We start from the raw sequence: 23,068 nt of genomic DNA, 5'->3' as shown, positions 1-23,068 counted from the left end.
TCCACAGGATCCTCACAATTAAGTAACTCTTTAAAGTATTCTGCAAGGATGTTAGCATTATCTTGATTATTGCGTGCCATTTTTCCATTTTTATTTCTTAACATAAGTGTGGGAGGGGTAAACTTAGATTGATATTGCTTGAATGTTTTGTAATAGTCTCTTGTTTTGTGCTGATTGAATGTTTCCTCTATAGTGGTAAGCATTTCCTTTTGATAATTTCTTTTAATTGCCCTAATTTCTTTAGCTGTTTGTCTTCTGGCATTAATTAGTTCTTCTTGAGATTTTTCTGTTTTCCTCTGTTGATCATTTGACTATGCCTCGTGCCTTGCTTGAATTGCTTTATCACATTCCCTGTTCCACCACGCAGGTTTCTTTCTCCTTTTAATTGGAGCAATTTCTTCAGCAATGGTTTTAAGTTTTTTGATCGTCTCTAATTTGTCATTTAAAGGTGTTTTGGATCTCTCTAAATATATTTTATTATTTATTAAGTAACTGGAATCATAATTTCTCCTTGCTTTGAGATGATTATGTTTGTGTTTCCTTTTTGGTGTTAACTTGATTTTTATTTCTGATATATAATGATCTGAGTCAATGTCTACCCCACGGAGGACTCTGACATTATAAATTTCTTTATGATAACATTTATCCATAGCAACATGATCAATCTGAAACTCTCCCTATTTTATGTTAAGGCATTTCCATATCATAAGTTCATGTGGTCGCCTCATGAATCTGGTGGTTTCCAAAATTAGTCCATGATCTGCACAAAGTTCAATTAATCTTTGGCCATTTTTGTTCGTTAATTTATGAGCTGGCCATTTTCCTACAACTGTGCAATACTACTTTTCTCTGCCTATTTTAGCATTGAAATCTCCAAGTAAGATTTTTATATGCTCATCAGGGATCTTCGATAATATGTAATCAAGTTCTTCCCAAAAGTGTTCAACTCCTTCTCTATCTTTATTGTTTTTGTCATTTGTTGGTGCATAGACATTTATTAAAGTATAAGTTTTATTCCCTACTTTAACTGTTAGAAGTGCCATCCTCGAAGAGTTTGAAGAAAAATAATTGAGTCTATTATGCGACTATGAACAAGAAAACCTACACCAAATTGGGGGACATTCTTCAATACTCTTTGTCATGAAGGTCCTTTGTAGAGACGATAACCTCCTGATTCAATTGGGTCCTGGTCTGTTTTCCTAAGTTCTTGTAAAGCCATTATTAAAATCCTATGTTGGTCCATCACATCAGTTAAATGTTTCAACTTGCCCACCTTACTTAGTGAATTAATGTTTAATGTTGCAAAATATGAAAATTTTCCTGATTTGTTGAACTTAAGTCTCTTCTTACATTGTTGGGTTTGTCCACTGTCTGTCAGCTGTCTGTCGATTGTCTGTTGGGCTTTCAGGCACTCCGACTCGCCTAGGTCTTCTACTTGACACCCCACCGATTCCGAGTGGCATCTTTGTGTAGATCCTTGTTGTTGTTTGTCCACACCAGTGGATTTATTCATTAGAAGACTCATCGTCATTGATTGTCTGATCTTTTGATCGAAACATCTCTGACCGAGGTCAGACTTTACAATTCCAGATGTGAACTGGAAAGGTGATTAATGAAGTATAAATTGGTGATAAATGAAATGCTACAAGTTCATCCTAGTTGTTGAGGACTGGGAGTAGGCATTTCCTCCATACTCCGCAAACGTTATGGATTTCCCACCAATACTCGGGTAACTGATTGCAGTGGTTTCCCACTGGGCAATGGGGTCGCCACATCCCTACGCCTCATTTCCTCTTTATTGTGCATTATTTCAATTATTGTCTACTATGTACATATTTTTGGCATTAATCTTGGAGTTCCTGGAAGAAAGTTACCTAATACACAAAGCTTTTGTGTCAAAATAAATTTTTTAATTTGATTCCCTAACCCTGAACAGTCGGCAGCTGATCCTCTCTGATGTTCACCATTTTAGTTTTGATATTACGGTCTGAAATATTGTAGTTGGTCTTGGCAGAAGTAAGAGAAACATAAAATGCAGACTAGAACAAGGAAGGTCTTACTTTAAGAAAAATTCTCTCATCAAACATCGTTAAACAAATTAGAAAGATTTTAAGACTTTTGTCTGGAGCATGGCACCGAATCATAGTGAAGCATGAATAAATACTTCAGAAGAAAATATAATAGCTTTTGAAATGTGGTGTTACAGAAGGATGCTGAAGGTGAGATGGGTAGATTGAACCATGAATGACGAGATACTGAATGGAATTGGTAGGAGGAGGATAATTGGGAGAATTGTGATCAGAAGAAGAGAAGGGATGATAGAACACATCGTAAGACACCCAGGATGTGTTCAGTTAGTTTTTGAGAAATGTGTAGTGGGGATGAGAATGATAGGGGTAAACCAAATCTGGATATGATAAAGAGATTATAGTGGACATACAGTAGGATACTGTGATTCAATAGATATGAAAAGGTTAGCACAGGATGTAGAGCTGCAACAAAACCAGTGTACAGAGTGATAACCAAAACAGCAACCACACCACCACCTTTACCTACCATGTGCATGCATTATGATGTGACACCATTTAGTCATGTCAATTTTGATGTTCTGTTTTGCTCAACCACATGGCAGAGACAAGGATTTATCATCATCATAATCATCATTATCATCATCATCGTTGTTGTGGTTTAAAAAAGCACTAAACGCTGGAACTTCCCAACGCAACATTACATTTTTGCAAATATCACAATGTCATTGAAATCGACTTTCAACCTATTGGGTCGTGTTACATGCATTTAGTACATGTTGAAGAGATGTTAAGTACAGAACAAAAATGGCCAACCGGACACCAGTGGGAACCGAACCCACAACCTCCCAATTTCGCGTCGGTTGCTCTACCAATTGAGCTACGGTGGCCTAGGTCATCTTTGTTCTGTTGGAAAGAATCTAAACTACAGGTCTGGCACTACTGCCATCACACTGTAGAGTGCATGCAAGTCGCCCGTTGAGGGCCAAGTCAATGAATATTGAATCTTCACAACCGCATTGTAATCGAAATGGACTTTCAACCTATTAGGTTGTGTTACAAACATTTAGTATGTGTTGAAGAGATGTTAAGTTAGTACAGCAACTGGTGCAAAATTGAGAGGTTGTGGGTTCGGATCCCACTGGTGTCCAGCTGGCCATTTTTGTTCTGTACTTAACATCTCTTCAACACATACTAAATGTATGCACCACGACCTAATAGGTTAAAATCGATTTCGATTACAATGTAGTTGTGAAAATGCATAATTCATCACGTCAGTTCTTATATTCGAAAAAGATTGAAACTTATGGTTTATAAAAGAAAAAAAAAAAAAAAAAAAAAACTGGTGTCATTTCATCAATCAAAATAAATATGATAATCATTAGACTACATTTCAAAGTGTCCGTCTCTCTTATGGGATGCTGCTTCTTGCATTACAAGGAATATTTTCTTCATATTTGACCTGAGCAAGCAAATAAGGCCCAGACTGATGTTAAAATGATTTAATGGTAAGCTCTCATTATTCATCTTTCTGTTGTATGAGGCAACTACAAGAGGCCCTTAGAAGAGTCCTGGCATTACTTTCACTTATGCCAGGCTCCTCAGTTCATATATGCTATTTGACCTCCCTTGGTCACCTCTTGTTCTTGTTCTTTCCTGGCCCCGATGGTATTAGGTATTGAGTAATAAGGAGTCTTTCATTTGATCAAGCATTTTATATGATAGCATTGCTTTTAAACGAGACATTCCAGCCTGTTAAATTATGCCTGTTGTCATTTCTTGATGGATACAGTCCTTCTGCATCCATCTTCCGGCACAGGCCAGAGCAAAGTGTAGCTTCCACCAAAGTCCCAGTCTCATCCATGGCCATGACAATACAGAAGCTGTTGGGGTATAGGTGGTGCTGAGTAATGACATTCAGAGCACAGCCAATGCATCTTAGTATTATGAAAGGTGTTGTTCATAGGTCAGCCCTGCCGCAAGAGCACTGTCCGACCCAGTGAGGAAAGCAATGGTAAACTACCTCACACCTCATCTTGCCCAGTATGCCTCATTTTGGTGCTGCCATTGGATTTTGTGGTATTCCTGTAACTGCACAGCCTTTGGTGGTGATTCTAGATTCAACCAGTCTTTGGGCTGATGACCGAACGGACAGACAATACTGTTTTATGACAACAATACTGATGTCGTCGTAATGACCTAAATACACTCATATTCATAAAAAACAGAACACCTTGAAAGACTAGAGATAGGATGTTTATATTCACAGGACATGTTCATTAGCAAGTTCTGCAGAAACGATTAGCATTCCAGTCACCTAGGTTCAGCAAGTTTCTGTTGCCTAGCAGGCACTGGGTCCTCCATGGTCACTGATAACTTCTTCCATGTGTGACGGCATTGACGCATATAAGGCGCGAATGGCGTCCTGGGGTATAGCCATTCATGCTGCATTCACCTGGTTCCACAGTTCATCTTTGATGTTGGCACTGGGTCACAGTGCCGCACTCGTTGTTTCACCATATCCCACACATTTTCGATTGGCGACAAGTCTGGTGATCGGGCAGGTCAGGGCAACAAGAAGGATCGTGGTCATGCAGCAACATGTGGTCGCGCACTGTCCTGCTGAAATGTGGAGTCTGGGGTGTCGTGCAGAAAGAGTATGGCTACAGGTCGCAGGATGTCATTCATGTAGGTCAAACTGGTCACAGTGCCCTGGACACACACCAACTGTGATTTGTGGTTGTACCCAATAGCACCCCATACCATAGGGCCTTGAGTTGGCGCTGTACGTCTCGTGTGAATGCAGTCAATGTGATGCCTCTCTTCCTGTCCACGGCAAACCAAAATGCGGCCATCATTTTCAAACAGAACCTGGATTCATCTGAAAACAGTATCTGCTGACATTCTTGTCCCCCGTGGTGTCGTTCCATACACCATTGCAGTCTAGCATGTTTATGCACATTAGTCAAAGGTAGGCGGAGAAGCAGATGATGCGCCAATAACCCAGACTGTAATAAACAGCGACGGCGGTCACTCTTGATAGTGTACGATGTGTTACACTGCTTCACTGTTGCACCAGAGCTGAGGACGACGCAGATCTGTCTTGCAATGCCATTCGGATGAGGTGTCGATTTTCTCCGGGGGTGGTCTGGGTGGTGTGACCAGACCCATCTCGTTGTATTCTATGGCCTTCTGTGAACCATTTTGTACACACACATTGCACTGCCGCCAAACTTCGTCCCACACAAGCAGAAATTTCCCAGATGGATGCATCACATTCTCTCATGCTAATAATGCACCCTCTTTCAAACTTACTCATTTGATGATACGGTTCTCGCATACATCTGCGAGGCATCCTGCACATATGCTCAAGTCACACTGATACATTACCTTCAGTTTATAGCGACAACCAGAGCCGCAGGCACATTTTACCAGTCCGTGGTGGTGCGCCGAGATATCGAAGTGGACCTTGAACCTGAGGGCCGACATAGTTCAAATGCTAATCATTTCTTCAGAAGATATTAATACACATGTCCTGTGAATACGAACCTCCTATCTCTAAAGGTGTTCTGGTTTTTATGAACATGAGAGTATTTGTCTGTGCCTGGGACAGCATCATGGGGAAATGAATTGGGGGGGATTTAAAAACTTGGCATTTTAGTTAATGCCGAGCCTGACATTAGCTATAACTCGTTCAAAAAATTACAGGAGGAGGGAGTTTTTGAGAAGGGGCCTAAAGCATAAAAATGTATGCATCACCCTTACGGTTGGTTTTATAAGAAAACAGTTCATGGCATTGTTTTGTTCTATACCTTCTTCCGATACAGCCAAAAATAAGGAAAGTATCAGTGCCAGTAACGTGAAAGGTTAGTCCAAGAGCAGCCAGTAGCTAGTTCTATAGACTGTAGAGAGAGTTGTATGGAAACCATTCCAGCAATGTCATCATGAAATGAAATCAAATCAAGATCAGCAATAATATGAAGCAATATGAACCTGTAAAGGGCCACAGAGAGCAAGGAAGCAAGTACAGCATGACAAGCCGCTGGTGGAAAGGAATGACCACTTATGCGCCCCCAGAATCAGGGGAACAATATGAGGGGAGGACAAAAATACAATCATGTATACGCCAAGTAATTGTCCCGTCAACGACGGGTACTACAGCCAGTATAATATGATTTTACTATATTTCATTGGTGATCAAGAATACCACAACTTACCTCTAATCTCACTACTATGTGCTCTATGGGTACCACATCCCAGAACTTCATAGTTGTTGATTTCTTCATAGCTATTAGCATTTCTGCAAATGCTAGACGAACATTTTGATTAACATCATGAAAATTATTTCCTAAACGAGGTAACACATCTTTCAGGTATTCTTCTGCATTAACGTTCGCAAAAAGTTTGGGAATGCTCCTATACACGCTGCGTCTTACTTCAATGTCAGCTGCATCATTCGCAAGTTGTTCAACGATGATTTTAATCCAGTCTTTGAGGATGTCTCTTGGAATTACCACCCAATATTCAGCCATTATGCCACATATTTGCTGTAAAGAAAATTATACATATATTAAAATTCCAGAGAAGGCAAGCCACATAGACAAACCAACTCATGCATTCTTCAAATAAAAGTTCAATACCTCACTTTTGCAGAAGCAAATGAGCTCAAACTAATATTAATTTATATACGTTAATAATAAAAGCATTTTTTTTAAATTGGTGGCATAAAGTTGGGTTGCAGGTATTATTTACGTCAAGGTTGGTACGATGCTCCTAACAAAAAAAAAAAAAAAAAAAAAAAAAAAAAAAAAAAATCTGGAAGCGGGTATTTTTCTACCCACTCTGTTGAAAAATTTGCTCCTATCCAAAGCAAGAAGCATGCTGAGTACACATCGCATCATTTGCGTGGCATGTTTAAGTATTATCACATGCTGAGGATGATAGGCCCTAGATGTGAGTTCTCATTGTAGGTTGATCACGGCTCAAGCAAAGTTTACATTATTGAAGAGGTAGAGGGAATTGGTGATCTTGCTGAGGGAAAGGAGTATGATGTAAACAAGAGTTCCATAAGTGATTGAAGGGGTGGGGGAGCTCATTTTGAACAAACTGCCAGACATTTTCCAGACGAAAACCAAAGGTTTTAGAAATCAAAAAAAGGATACACGAACACGTGTCAGGAAAGAGGTCTGGAAAGGGTATGTGGTCAAGAGTGAAATATGTCAGTTTAAAGCTATAGCAAAGGCTAGCTCTGCATGTCTCCCAGGAAATTGTGAAGAAAATATTGTGAATTTTGACAGATTTTTAAAATTGGTTTAAACCAGAGAAATTTGTATTTACTCTCACAAATTGGTAATGCAGACTAGATGTATTCATTGCACTGTAGTATCCACACTTCACAATAATAATATTTAGCAAAAGTATACAATTACGTAAAAATTGCTTTGTTTTTAAAATTTCCGTTCCTAAAATCAGGTGATACTATTCATGTATCTATGGAAATGGTTTACCTGAAAATGAAAATCCACAGCCTGTTTCCAATCATTCGACCAGGTTAGGAATGGAATGAATAAAGGCCCCCATCTAGCGGCGAGGATAGAAATTGTGCCGGCTGCCGAAGCCTGTCGCACTCCCCTGGGGCAATGGTTAATTAACGACACATGAAATGAAATTATATTGGAGAGTGTTGCTGGAATAAAAGATGACAGGGAAAGCTGGAGTACCCGGAGAAAAACCTGTTCCACCTCCACTTTGTCCAGCACAAATCTCACATGGAGTACGAGGGATTTGAACCACGGAGCCCAGCGGTGGGAGGCCGGTGCGCTGCCACCTGAGACACGAAGACTCGACATGGTTTACCTAATGTACTCATTGACGCTTTCACGGTCCGTACTTATAGACACGATACTGTATAGGCTTTTGGGATTATGCCGTGTCAAGAAAATAAGGTGAAACTCTTTACGTTTTGCAGAGAACTGTACTCTGCGTCATCAGAAGAAAGTCTCAATTGTCCATGAGAAAGGCTTCTTAAACAATGACTTTTTGAAATTTAGTCATTATAATAGAAGTGGATGCCTTTGCTGGCAGGACCTAGTGTTTACAGTGCACTATGTCTTCTGGTATGGGCTAGAGCAATTTTGTTACTTTCATTGATCTGTCTCTGTCTTATCCTTGACTTTGACAATGTGAAAGTGACTGAGGTATGAGCGATGCTAGTAATGCCATTCCTTATGCAGCCAGTCCCTGCTATGAATGGTGTGAAAATGTTGCTCATAGGGTCGGTTGGTGCATGCATTTCAGTGGGCTTGGCAGACTGATTGTAATAGCAAAATCTGGCTCGGTGAGGAAAGCAACGGGAAACTACCTCACTCCTCTTTCCCTAGTACGCCTCTTCAGTGATGCCTTGGCCATCTATGACAGCTGATGGCAGAGCTGTTGAGGATCCAACCAGCCTTAGGGCTGAAGACTGAACAACAACAACAACAACAATAGAAGTGGAAATGGTACGTTCATTCATCACCAGATGGCTCCCCGGACGTGGCACAGCACTAGCGTACAAAGCAGAAGCTGACCAAACCATCAGAATCAGTCTAAGAGGGTCACATAACCTGTGTACATAACATATGACATTGACACAAGCCTGGAATGAAACATCTAGGAATGAGGAACATACGAATTTGGAAAACACTGAGACAAAATAACAATAATGAAGGGACAGGGAAGGGAACTACCTACGTAAATCCTTAATGGCTGGCAACCAGGTATTACTTAATTGATAGCCAGTGTCCCTGTTGAAATTATGAGGATTTCTATGTATTTCCACAGCTTCCCTTATAATTCTGGACCTGTAGTGTCTAGTGTGGGTAAGAGCTCAAGCATCTTGGAACATGACATCATGACCCAACGATAGAGCGTGCTCAGATATAGCTGATTTGTCTGGCTGTTTGAGACGAATATTACGTTCATGTTCTTTGATACGGGTACCAATGGACCGGCATTTTTGGCCGATGTATACCTTACCGCAAGTACAGGGAATTTCGTATACTCCAGTACGTAAAAGACGGGGACAATTTGCCCTTGGTTTTACTCAAACTGTGAACAATTTTAGTGGCGGTGCCAAACACAGTTTTTATATTGTGTTGCGGAGGACCTTGGCAATTCGATCTGTGGTGTTGTGAATGTAAGGCAAGTAGGCAGTTCCCTTCACTTCTTCATTCTGTGAGCTTTGCTTGGTCATTTTTCTGGGATGCAGGGCTCTATGAATCTGCAAATCGCTGTAACCATTACCCTTGAACATAACTTAGAACGTGTCCATCTCCACCTAGATATTTGATGGCTCACAAATTTGTCTCGCCCTCTTGGCGAGTGTCCTGAGAATGCCTTGTTTTTGTGCTGGATGGTGATAGCGATTTGTGTGCATAGGGTAGGGTACCGTCTATCGCAAGTTGTAAAAGAAGCTGAAAAATACAGAAATCGTACCGGTAGCAGAAAGTACGATATTGATGAATCGTGTATTCGTGATTGGCAGAAGAAGGAAAAACTTCTAAAAAGTAATGGCGATCGCAGAGCGTTCCGTGGGCGGAGTGCAGTGTTTCCGGAAATTGAAGAACGACTCCACAAATTTGTGATAGAAAAACACGAGTTAGAATATGGTGTTTGTAGTGAAATGTGTCAAGTGAAAGCACTAGAGATCTCAAAAGAACTCAAAGCACAGGGTTTTACTGCAAGCTGCGGATGGATCCGAAACTTTTATCGGAGAAAGGGACTGTGTATTCGGAGTTGTAGTCTATTTCACAACGTCTCCCTGGTGCGTATGAAGAAAAATTAACGGCCTTTCAGCGTCACATTATTCATTTGAGGAAGCAACATTTTTATTTGCTGTCGCAAATTGGGAATGCTAACCAGACACCTATTTATTTTGAAATGTTGTTGGAAAATACAGTGGATAAGAAGGATTCTAAAAGTGTAACCATCAGAACAGGTGGTAACGAAAAGCAACAATGCACGGTAATGTTGTGCGTATTAGCAGATGGAATCAAACTCCCTCCATATGTGGTTCTGAAAAGGAAAACACTTCCGAAAGGAAACTTGCCGCCTGGTGTTATTGTTAGAACACAAGTCCGGCTGGATGGACAGTGTGTTAGTTGATGACTGGGTGAAGTGCGTTTGGCAACGTCGCTTTGTTACAAAAATGCAACATGCTTGTGTTGGACAGTCACTGAGGACATACAACTGACACCATAAAAGATATGAGGAGGAAAGGAAAAAACCCATCTTGCGATTCCCGGAGGACTCTCTTCTATTCGACAGCCCTTGGATGTGTGTGTGAACCGGCCTTTCAAAACTGCAATGAAACAATTGTACACCGAATGAATGTCTGACGGTGATCATGCGTTAACACCAACCGGACGAGTGAAGTGGCACTAATACGCAGCTGGATCAAAACTGCATGAGAGAGCATTCCCAATGATCTAGTGTCCAAAAGCTTTAAGAAATGTGGAATTCCAAATTCAGTGGACAGTAGTGAGGGCGACTATTTGTAGAAAAATGCCAGCGACAAAAGTTAATATGGTGAAACTTCAGATGACGACGGTGAATTGTGAATGATCTGAGTATTGGACCAATTTTAATTATGATTTTTGTGATGATTTTATTAATTGTAAGCTGTTTGAATTTATATTTGCAGTATATTTGAAGAAAGTTAAATAGGTATATTAATTATCTGATTTGTTTCCGTATTTTGCCGTCTCAAATTTAGGGTGCAGGTCGCATTCGGTGGCGGGTTGTATTCGGGATTATATAGAATATCTTTAGGTTATAGGTATACCCACGATCACAACACAATTTAAAAGTTTTTACGCGATACTTGAGTGCCTTTTGAGGTATGTATTGTCTCATTAGAAGCCTTCCCCGGTATGGAACCAATGTTTCATCAACACAAAATACTCCTCCAGGAGTATATATTTCCTGGAATTTGGAAACCGTCCTGGAAATAAGAGATTAAATTTTATGGTGTCTATGTCCTTCCATACACTCTTCACTATTAGAAAAATGCCACATTCTAAGTAGCATTTCAAAGCGATTTCTACTCATAGTATTTGGAGCTATTTCATCCTTGTATAACGGATTCTTGCTCCAATAGCAGAGATGCCAACTTTCAAGAAAGGCAATTTGTAATGCAGCCGTTCGGACATGGGGGCGGAGCGGTGGCGGCCGTAGAAATTTTTTTTCCGAGAGCTTACTAATGTACATATCACTGAAAAATCTATGAACAACAGACACAGTTCAAGCAGATGTAACATATTCAAAGGTTGGCATATAAAGAGTGTAGGAATCTTACCTGCTAAAGTAACAGGTGATCTGCAGTACATAACTGAGTGGAGGTTGAAGGATCATTTCTTTTATTGAGTACTGTAGTTGTTCCCTTATGAGCTTGTAGTTCCTGTTTGGTAAACGTACACTGGTGATATGCCCCCCCCCCTTTTTTTTTAATATCACGTGCATTCTCTTGCACTAACAGAGCATATAACAGTTCGGAGTTCATATTAGCACAGAATTCAGTCTTGTTCTTCCTCATCATGCGCATCTGAAAAATTGCGGCTACACACACTACAAAACACGCGTGAATGAGATTTTGTGGAACGCAGTAAACAGGGCCATTCTTTCAAGTATTCCTCCCTAAATTTTTGAACTACTGTATTTTTGGTTTATTACTAGCGTCACTAGTCAAGGTAACGTCATCACACAAATTTTCCTGCACAAGAAATCGCTTCATTATTTCAAACCTTTCGCATTTCGTAACACACAATTCGATTAGCATATATTACAGAAGAGCATTAAAAATTAAATAATTGAAGTTCAACCAATTCAATACATAAAAGAAAGAAATGTAGTAATTACATTCTTATTTAAATGGGACCGGTTTCGACCCTAGTCCAGGTCATCGTCAGCCGTAAAAACAAGTAGGCGAAATCACACAATGTTTATGAATATTGGAGAAATGGGTCAGTTTCACACTCTGTCAGGCACAAAGTCACAACACTATCAAATAATATATGAAGATTATAAATAAACTTGAAGTCGCAGACGAATAGATTTGTAGAAGCAAACCGCCAGTTCTCGGTGATCAGCGCGGCACATTCAAGGTCATGCGCTGTGGTCTCGAACGCCAAAGTAGAGTGGAGAATGTCTTGAAGGTCCAATATTTGTCTCGGTTGCGGGAAGTTAAGTACGTATATAAAAAATATACGACGCAAATCAGTAAAATTGAATGAGAACTTGTGCTCCTGCTAAGTTCTTGGAAAACAGTTGACTTGAAAAAACAATTGTAAAGAGAAAAGAATGTAGTAAAAAGCGCAATATCGGAAAACAAATGAAAACTTATATGCACAGTGCGCTATTTTTTAAATTGAAAAAATTATTAGGACATGATTGAAGTAGTCGAAGTTGGCGCAAGACAAGAGTTAAAATTTGAAAGAGGAGAACCGAAATGAAGGTCGATTGGGTTTTTTTTTTTTTAATAAATAGAGAAGGTAGAATAAATTAACAGAGGAAGAGTGATAGTGAAAAAAGAGAAAAAATAAAAGAGATTGAAGTTAGATGGTATTGAGGAAGGATAAGATAGGGAAATGAAGGAGGGGCAGTTTAGGGTGGGTTATTGGAGGTAGAAAATGTGGGTGGGAACTTTGTAAGGCATGGAAAATAGAATTGGGGTTTTGGAATTTGAAATTTTTGAGAAGAAGAATTAGGAAGTCAAAAAGGATATTGGGTTTTTCAGAAATGTCGTTTAAATTGAAATTAGGGTTGAAGTACTGGTCAAGGTGGATAAAGCATTTTCAGTAATGTTTAAGAGGGGGCCTTTGTTAATGATTTTAAGTATATTCATGTCATTGTTAATACTGGTGAAACTATGCTTGGAGTCTTGTATGTGCTGTCCTATGGCAGAGAATCTGTTGTATTTAATGGCGTTGACATGTTCAGAGTACCTGATATTGAAGTTGCGGCCAGTTTGTCCGACGTAGGAGGAATTGCAGTTGTTGCATTTGAATCTGTATACACCAGATTTAGAAAAAGCATTAGACTTATTTAGAGATTTAGAGTTGTGTAAGATATCAAGATTTCTATTGTTAGTTCTAAAAGAAATTTTCATGTTATGTTTTTTAAAAATATTAGTTATTTTATAAGCATCCTGAGTGAAAGTGAAGGTGGAAAAAGCAGTTGGTTTTATTGTATCTTTAGATAAAGTGGTTTTTGGACGGTGTTTGAATTTGTTGATGATGCGGTTAATGAAGGAGTTGTTAAAGCCATTAAATTTAGCAATGTTGCGGATGGTGTTTAATTCATTATTTAAATCTTTTTTGGACATAGGGGTGTTGAAGGCACGAAAAATTAAGGTGTTATAAGTAGCACGTTTATGAGCTTGGGGGTGCGAAGAATCTTGTCTTATTGTAGTTGCTGTTTGGGTTGGTTTTCTGAAAATTTTGTAAGATAAAGAGGAAGGATGTCTAGTAATAGTTAGGTCTAGAAAATTAAGAGTTTGGTTGTGTTCTGATTCGAGGGTGAATTTAATGTTAGAGTCTAAGTTGTTGAGATGAAGAAGTGTAGAGGCTGCGTTGGTTGATTCCTCATTTAATATTACTAATGTGTCGTCGACATATCTCGCCCAAAAGAGGATGTTGGATAAATTATTATTATTATTATTATTATTATTATTATTATTATTATTATTATTATTATTATTATTATTATTATTATTATTATTATTATTAATTTTAGTGTTTTCTAAGAAGTTGAGGTAAATTTCAGCAAGAATGCCAGAAGCTGGTGAGCCCATAGCCAAGCCATCTTGTTGATAAATGGTGTTGTCAAAGGTAAAATAATTATTGTTGAGAACTAATTTTAAAAATAGACATGAAGTCTTGAATTTCAAGTTTACTTAGGTTACTGAATTTGTTTAGGTTGTTGTTTATAATGGAGAATAATTTTGAAATTGGAATACTAGGGTACATGTTCACAATGTCAAAAGAATGGAGAGAAAAATTTGGTTGGATTTCAAAATTCTTTAATTTGTTGATTAGATCAGAAAAAAAAAAAACCCAATCGACCTTCATTTCGGTTCTCCTCTTTCAAATTTTAACTCTTGTCTTGCGCCAACTTCGACTACTTCAATCATGTCCTAATAATTTTTTCAATTGAAAAAATAGCGCACTGTGCATATAAGTTTTCATTTGTTTTCCGATATTGCGCTTTTTACTACATTTTTTTCTCTTTACAATTGTTTTTTCAAGTCAACTGTTTTCCAAGAACTTAGCAGGAGCACAAGTTCTCATTCAATTATACTGATTTGCGTCGTATATTTTTTATATAAGTACTTAACTTCCCGCAACCGAGACAAATATTGGACCTTCAAGACATTCTCCACTCTACTTTGGCGTTCGAGACCACAGCGCATGACCCTGAATGTGCCGCGCTGATCACCGAGAACTGGCGATTTGCTTCTACAAATCTATTCGTCTGCGACTTCAAGTTTATTTATAATCTTCATATATTATTTGATAGTGTTGTGACTTTGTGCCTAACAGAGTGTGAAACTGACCCATTTCTCCAATATTCATAAACATTGTGTGATTTCGCCTACTTGTTTTTACGGCTGACGATGACCTGGACTAGGGTCGAAACCGGTCCCATTTAAATAAGAATGTAATTACTACATTTCTTTCTTTTATGTATTGAATTGGTTGAACTTCAATTATTTAATTTTTAATGTTAATAATTTCAATACGGAACAATGAAATTTTTATCTTTAAATACAGAAGAGCAATCAATATATGTAAATTTGGCAACCAAAATCGCAATAAATACTTCTTCAACAGTCACGCACACAGTATTCACAATGAAACGGAGTTTGTCACCACTTTGCCGCCAAAACAACTCTCATACTTGCATGGAAGCCTAATCATGTGACGAACAAAGACAACAACTCTGCAAGATATACCACTTCACAGGTGCATATTTTTCCGGTACTGGAAGCACACACTGCGTTTGGCGCGTGAAAACTTGAAATATTCTTAAATGAGGGACAGGAAAGAAGAATAAATGATTACTGAGAAATCCAAAAATAATGTTCTGAGAATTCAAACTGTAATGGCATTCCTTGTGTATCATTTTGAACACTTCATACACTTAGATTTAAAGGTAAGGTAAGGGTGTATTCTGCCCGAAGGCAGGTTCGAACCTCCGCAGAGGTGTGCCTGAGCCGGAGTTTACGTACGGTAGGGTGGCCAGTTCCTTTCCGCTCCTCCATTCCCTTACCCCCCCCACCAACAGCACATGGCAACCCATCCAAATCTTCACCACACCCAATGTTGCTTAACTTCAGAGATATCACAGGATCCGGTGTTTCAACACGGCTACGGCCGTATTTAGATTTAAAAATCAATTTAAAAAATCGTAATTTATGGTGTGCGATTTGTAAAGGCGTAATTATGATGGGTAATTCGTAATTATTACAATTGAATCGCAATAGTCTGCAATAGTCCCGTAATGATATCATCCGCACCATACCCATGTAACCTACGAGGCCTAGAAATTTCCCCATTTCTGATCTGTCTGTCGGATAAACTTCATGTTATTGGTCCGTATTGAACTGAGATCACATATAAATTATAAACATAAACATTTTCCACCTATTCAATTATTTTATTTCCCTGCGTGTATTTACATTACATGGGTTGCTTGGGACTAGCTTCAACCCTACTAGGGGTCATCATCAACCATATTAAAACAATACACAAATATTTGACAAATTCCTAAAACATGTTTATAATGAGCAGTAAAAACACTATGAAACAAATATACAATTAACCTTATGATGTGTGGTTGAATTAGGCGAAGTGCTATGGTACTAAAAATGTTGTATATGAAAGTGAAATATTACGTGTGACAATAGGTGAGCCATATATAATACCAGTACACTTCTATACCCAGACTTTTTAAAGTATTTCCAAGGAGTCTCTAAACAATACCACCCAAATGCAATGCTAAGATGGTTCCTTATGCAAGTTTACCGCGGATCGCTTTTCCAGTACGGTACTTCCTCAAATTACCGCAATGACTGGACATTAACACCAAGATTCGTAAGTATGCCGGTGAGCCGTCCCTTTGTGAAATACAGTTTCTTGAAAAACGTGTGATCGAGGATTGAGCATTGATGGGGCTGAAATTTCTAGAGGGTTGATCCGGGAAATAGTTTCTTTGAGGAACGGATAATGCAGGATTTTTACAACGAGAGTTAATTAGGATGCTCGCGGGACCATGTAATTTGAACGAATAACACGGGAAAACGTTGTTTCCGGGAACGTATAATCGAGGTTCTACTGTAATAGAAAATATGAACAAGAATCTCATCAATTCTACCTGGTAAGTTTCAGCAGCTTTTACAGCAGCCAAGTTAATCAGAGGGCAGCTGTAACCAATACCAAAAATATCCTGATGAGCTTCTTTCAAAACTGTTAGAACTCCATTTTTCTGTCTCATAATAACAGAAGCACTGTCGAACAGAATGCCAGACAGTTCTTAACACGTTCAGTACCTGCTTCTGAGCGGGACACTTGAATGCCTGGACCAGCCATTTTCATGCCCGGCCCTCTTAGCCTGCATTACTTAATAAATTTACCATTACCCCTGAACTATATAGGTTAGAAACATGATACTTTGTGCTAACCTCTAGTAAATATTTAGGGTGTGATATCTGGTGTCACAGGTTCCAAAATACGTCTAATTTTATACAGCCTATCTGTACTTTTGGCATAATGATTACTGCCACTGTAGTGAAGAAAGGAAAGAATATGAAGGAAGCGTATTCAGAACATTGTTTTAGAAAATATCGGGGTATGAGAAACAGGGTCTTCGGTCCAGTACATTTTTATATCAAGATTTTGGAATAATCGATTTCCACGATTGCATGAACGAATTCTTCGTGAAAGGCCGGGGCGCCGCGCCTATCACTTGACTCGCCTATAGATTGGTCTGCTCACACACATACTGATAAAATTCGTCATTCATGAAAATACTCACCTAATTAAAAATATCCTGCTCATTTTCTGTTTGAACGTTTATACCTGAATTTTCTCTAAACGATGGAACAGGTGGACAATAACTAGGATGATATGTATCAGGCACATCACTTTCCTTTATAGGCCTATTGGTTTCGGGAATCGGAAATTCCTCGTCACTCTCACTTTCACTTTCACTATCTGAGTCTATTTCAGGAATACGTTCATCACCAGAACAATCATTGTGAACAATATCTAATAATTAATCTTCCGTAATAAACTTTCTTTTATAAGACATTATAGTACACTCGGTAAGAACGACACGCACTCCATTGGAATCTCAAGTACCGTCTTGACACGTGAGGAAGTGCTGAGATATTCCCGCTAAAACAGCTAAGATAAACATGAGTCCACTCAACGCGGGGGTTATCTCAAAAATGTCAACCAACTTCCTGCTACAACCCGTAACGCTGACTAAGGTGTAAGAATGCATAGATGACGAATATAAACAGCATTGCTTCGCGCGGAACATTAAACGTCTTACGCCGTCCACGGCCCACAGTATAGGAGCAAGCTTAAACGTCTTACGCCGTCCGCGGTCCGCAATGAGTTAACTGGCACTTTATTTAATTCCAACTGCGACAATAACAGCTTTCCTATGTTGCGCCCTGTCGAATCCCCTTCCAATAGTGGTACTGATAAAACAGTACTTATAATACTTTCTCAAGAAGCAACATAAAAAGTAACCACTATAGGATACAACTTGAAATCGGTGTCATTGCTTCCATCTGTTGACAAAATGGACAATTCAGTAAACAAGTAACGATGTCCTGTTTTACAGTACGCATAATTTTATTTAGGACACACGCTGTTTTTGTGCAACCACAACCTTACTTTTTTTTTTGCGATTTCCGATGTAGGAAACATCTTTCTGAACAAAGCTCCTGCATGGTCAGCTGCACTCAATGGAATGCTGTGTTCCACTGAAAAAGAAGTAAAAAAACACTAGGCCTTTATTATATCGTAAACATTATCTCTAGCTTTGGCAAAAAATCTGTCTGATTTTCTTCTTTTCTCTTCCAGCATTTGCCTGGTGTGAAAATGGGAAACCACGGAAAAACCATCTTCAGGGCTGCCGACAGTGGGGTTCAAACATACTATCTCCTGGATGCAAGCTCACAGCTGCGCGGCCCTAACTTCACGCCAACTCCCCAGTCCTTAAATTTCAAATTACCAATATGTTTAACACACTTTACATGATCAGTCAGGTCATTTTTGCTGCCATGTGCTACATTAATATCACAAGAGCACATGGCACAAAATGCAAATGTCACCTTTTCTCGATTTCAGTACATGGGAAACTCAAAGAATAGGTTTCCCTAAACACCTGACGTTAATGTTTTTTTCATAGATTTACTCATGATTACTGATCAACAATGATCATAAGACAAAATAAGCAACGAGCACAATTCACGTTACTCCACAACTACATAACCTCAGCTTTACAATACGTGGTAGTAAATATGAAGCAAATTAAGTGGCGAACATAATTCATATGTTTTCTCCATAACTACAACATTACCTATGCTTTGTAATTCATAGTGAAGAACAAAGAAGCCTTTTTTTATACAGGGCGGTAAATGTTATTATCGAACAAACCAATGCAAAGAACAAGTCAATGGGTAGCTCATGCTTCATACGTAGCACGAATCAAACAGGGCAGTCCCCAGCTGGCAAATGAAGCACGTTGGAATACATTACATTTTCTCGAGAAGTACTTGAATCGATTTACGGAATAATCACAGCTCTGAACTTGTAATGTTTGTAGATTTAAGGCTAGGTGTAAAAAAAAGTGTGTAGTTCCATTTTTAAAACAAAATTGTGAACAGTGGACAGTAAGCAGGTTCAGAATATAGAAAGAGAATGGGTGGCATACAGGGATGCTGTAGTAGAAACAGCAAGGGAATGCCTAGGAACAACTGTGTGTAAAGATGGGAAAAAGTGAACATCTTGGTGGAATGATGAAGTGAGAACAGCTTGTAAACATAAAAAGCAGGCTTATCAGAAACGGCTCCAAACAAGGGCCGAGGCAGACAGGGAATTGTATGTAGATGATAGAAAGGGAGCGAAACAAATAGTTGTTGCATCCAAAAAGAAGTCTTGGGAATATTTTGGTGATAACCTGGAAATGCTAGGCCAAGCTGCAGGGAAACCTTTCTGGACAGTAATGAGGAATCTTAGGAAGGGAGGGAAAAAATAAATTAACAGTATTTTGGGTAATTCAGGTGAACTCATAAAAGATCCTAGGGAATCATTGGAGAGGTGGAGGGAATATTTTGAACATCTTCTCAGCGTAAAAGAAAATCTTCCTAGTGGCGTTGCGAACAGCCAACCTCATGGGAAGAAGGAAAATGATGTTGGTGAAATTACGCTTGAGGAAGTGGAAAGGATGGTAAATAAACTCCATTGTCATCAAGCAGCTGGAATAGATGAAATTAGACCTGAAATGGTGAAGTATAGTGGGAAGGCAGGAAGGAAATGGCTTCAAAGAGTAGTAAGATTAGCATGGAGTGTCGGTAAGGTACCTTCAGATTGGACAAAAGCAGTAATTGCACCTACAGTATCTACAAGAAAGGGAACAGGAAGGATTGCAACAACTATCGAGGTATCTCACTGATTAGTATATCAGGCAAAGTATTCACTGGCATCTTGGATGGGAAGGTGCGAGCAGTGGTTGAGAAGAAATTGGATGAAAACCAGTGTGACTTCAGATCACAGAGGAGCTGTCAGGATTGGATTTTCAGTATGCGTCAGGTAATTGCAAAATGCTATGAGAGGAATAGCCATCTGTGTTTATGTTTCATAGATCTAGAGAAAGCGTATGACAGGGTACTGAGGGAAAAGATGTTTGCCATACTGGGGGATTATGGAATTAAAGGTGGATTATTAAAATCAATCAAAGGCATTTATGTTGACAATTGGGCTTCAGTGAGAATTGATGGTAGAATGAGTTCTTGGTTCAGGGTACTTACAGGGGTTAGTAAAGGCTGTAATCTTTCATCTTTGCTGTTCGTAGGTTACATGGATCATTTGCTGAAGGGTATAAAGTGGCAGGGAGGGATTCATTTAGGTTGAAATGTAGTAAGCAGTCTGGCCTATGCTGACGACTTGGTCTTAAAGGCAGATTGTGCCGAAAGCCTGCAGTCTAATATCTTGGAACTTGAAAAGAGGTGCAATGCGTATTGTATGAAAATTAGCCTTTCAGAAACTAAATTGGTGTCAATAGGTAAAAAATTCAACAGAATTGAATGTCAGATTGGTGATGCAAAGCTAGAACAGATAGATAATTTCAAGTATTTAGGTTGTGCATTCTCCCAGGATGGTAATATAGTAAGCAAGATTGAATCCAGGTGTAGTAAAGCTAATGCAGTGAGCTCGCAGTTGCGATCAACAGTATTCTGTAAGAAGGAAGTCAGCTTCAGACGAAACTAACTTTACATTGGTCTGTTTTCCGACCAACTTTGCTTTATGGGAGTGAAAGCTGGGCGGACTCAGGATATCTTATTCATAAGTTAGAAGTAACAGACATGAAAGTAGCGAGAATGATTGCTGGTACAAACACGTGAAAACAATGACAGGAGGGTACTCGGAATGAGGAGATAAAGGCTAAGTTAGGAATGAACTCAATGGATGAAGCTGTATGCATAAACCGGCTTCGGTGGTAGGGTCATGTGAAGCAAATGGAGGAGGATAGGTGACCTAGGAGAATAATGGACTCTGTTATGGAGGTTAAGAAAAGTAGAGGGAGACCAAGACTACAATGGTTAGACTCAGTTTCTAACAATTTAAAGATAAGAGGTACAGAACTAAATGAGGCCACAGCACTAGTTGCAAATAGAGGAGTGTGGCGATGTTTAGTAAATTCAGATGTTTGCATACTGAACGCTGAAAGGCATAACGGTCTATAATTTGCTAGTGGCTTTACATCGTACCAACACAGATAGGTCTTATGGCGACGATGGGATAGGAAAGGGCTAGGAGTTGGAAGGAAGTGACCATGACCTTAATTAAGGTACAGCCCTAGCATTTCCCTGGTGTGAAAATGGTAAACCACAGAAAACCATCTTCAGGGCTGCCGACAGTGGGATCTGAACCCACTATCTCCCGGATACATGCTCACAGCTGTGCACCCCTAACCGCACGGCCAACTCGCCCGGTTAACAGTCTATAAAGATAATGTATGCGTATGTATGTTAATAGGATTATCTCAAAGGATATATTGATGCCATTCTATCTTGAACAGTTCATGTGTTATTTGAGATGGACAATTTATTGAATAACCCTCTATATCCCAGTAATCAGACATCTGTACAACATGAACATAAGCAATTCATAGAGGTTATACGAAGCATAATATAGCTTATATACGGACAACAACTATTGGTAAAAATACATTAGGTTAGTCCTTTGTGTATTTTCTTACGATTTATTGTAACACAGGTAATATTATGTTTACAATCAGCTGATCATGTATCTCGAATAGAAAACAACTCCTTGAACTGAGATCAAAGAGTTTAATCAGAGAAATTTTTCCAGTCAAAGTTAATCCTAGTTCAGTGCAAACTGGTCTCTGATTAACATTTATACAACCAAAAATCCGAGTTTAGCGTGACATGAGATCAATTTAGTCTCTGATCTAAGATCAAGCGGTTTATGCAACCGGCCCCAAGTGGACTTGTTTTGGTGACTGTGATATGGCTATGCATTTTGTCTTCGAGATGTTTATCTTCATTCTGTACCTTTCCACAGTGGATGCAATTCAAGAAATCATTGATTGTAATGAAGATACACTATCTGTTCGTAAGACAATTTCAAGTGTACAGACAAAATTATAATTTTATTTATACAAGTAAAACATCATTCACACTTACCCTAACAGCAATTATACGGATTAGATGACATCGGTCAGTCAGTAGGTTAGTCATCACTCTGTGTTGTTCTCCTAGAAACAATGTGTTTTCCTCTCTGCCAGCACCAGGCTTATCCATAGGATAGGCATCAAATAGCACTTGGGCAGCATTGCACCGGTTATTATTACTTCCGTCCTAGGAGGAAAAACTTGGGAAGCATAAAACAAAATAAAAACCAAACATATACTGTGCACAAAGAAGGTGAATCATTCATACGAGCCAAAGAGTGTGGCTAATATATACATTCTCAGGCAATGGGATTGATACCCTCAGTTAAAGCTGGTTCCTCAACCTGAATGTTTACAAGAGTTACAGTATTGACCTGGATATAAGACGATGTTTTTATGTTGAACTATACTTATAAAAAGCACTTTTGTCTTATATGTGTAGCCTAACATGTGACAAGGCCAATTGTGAGATCTATTTGTATCATGCCTCAACCTGTGCAGTGGAAGTCAACCACATATCACAGCTGAGCTCAAGGTCACGAATACAGCATTGACAATTTTATCAATTCTGTAGCTTGTGATCTGCAAAGTACACAATCAAATACAATGCACTCAACAACATTTGAGCAACAATACTTGCATTCAGAACCAAGTTCTTGTGTGTACAATATATTCTTTAAACTCCAGCAGGGCTAATGCTGATTTATGTGAAACAAGACAAGCAAAGAAATTTTGCCATCATGTTGTGTATTTCTGTGTTGGATGTGCTTTCTCTGATTATATTAGATATATAAAAATAAATCTACTTCAATAATCTACACCATGGTTCATTAATATAATAGACATTATGAAATTCAGATTTAATCAAGATTGACTGTGAAATAATATATTCTATTTCATAATCTAGCTTTTACAAACTCTCAAATCTCTCCCTAAATAGAGTAGTACAGGACTTTATGTATCATCCTAAAAACTCCTGTTCTTGATTCTCATCAAGAGAAATTTTCAAAGACAATCCCAGAGAACTTCATAGTAAATTCCGCTAAAGAAACTATTAGAATATTTATTTACTT

General features: G+C 38.9%; 1 protein-coding gene across 1 annotated transcript in view; it reads right to left on the bottom strand.

Moving 5' to 3' along the window:
• Nucleotides 1–23,068, bottom strand: part of LOC136876077 (condensin-2 complex subunit G2) — a 379,809-nt gene that overhangs the window by 216,909 nt on the left and 139,832 nt on the right. Inside the window, exons 8-9 of the mRNA XM_067149716.2 lie at nucleotides 22,009–22,182; nucleotides 6,245–6,574 (exon numbers count right to left, since the gene is read on the bottom strand). Coding sequence (XP_067005817.2) covers nucleotides 6,245–6,574; nucleotides 22,009–22,182 — 504 coding nt within the window. The remainder of the gene's footprint in view (nucleotides 1–6,244; nucleotides 6,575–22,008; nucleotides 22,183–23,068) is intronic.

The sequence above is a fragment of the Anabrus simplex genome, chromosome 6 (assembly GCF_040414725.1).
Source record: "Anabrus simplex isolate iqAnaSimp1 chromosome 6, ASM4041472v1, whole genome shotgun sequence".
In the NCBI taxonomy this organism is placed as follows: Eukaryota; Metazoa; Arthropoda; class Insecta; order Orthoptera; family Tettigoniidae; genus Anabrus; species Anabrus simplex.
Note: the sequence above shows the minus strand (reverse complement) of the source record. Positions and strands in the feature narration are given on the sequence as shown.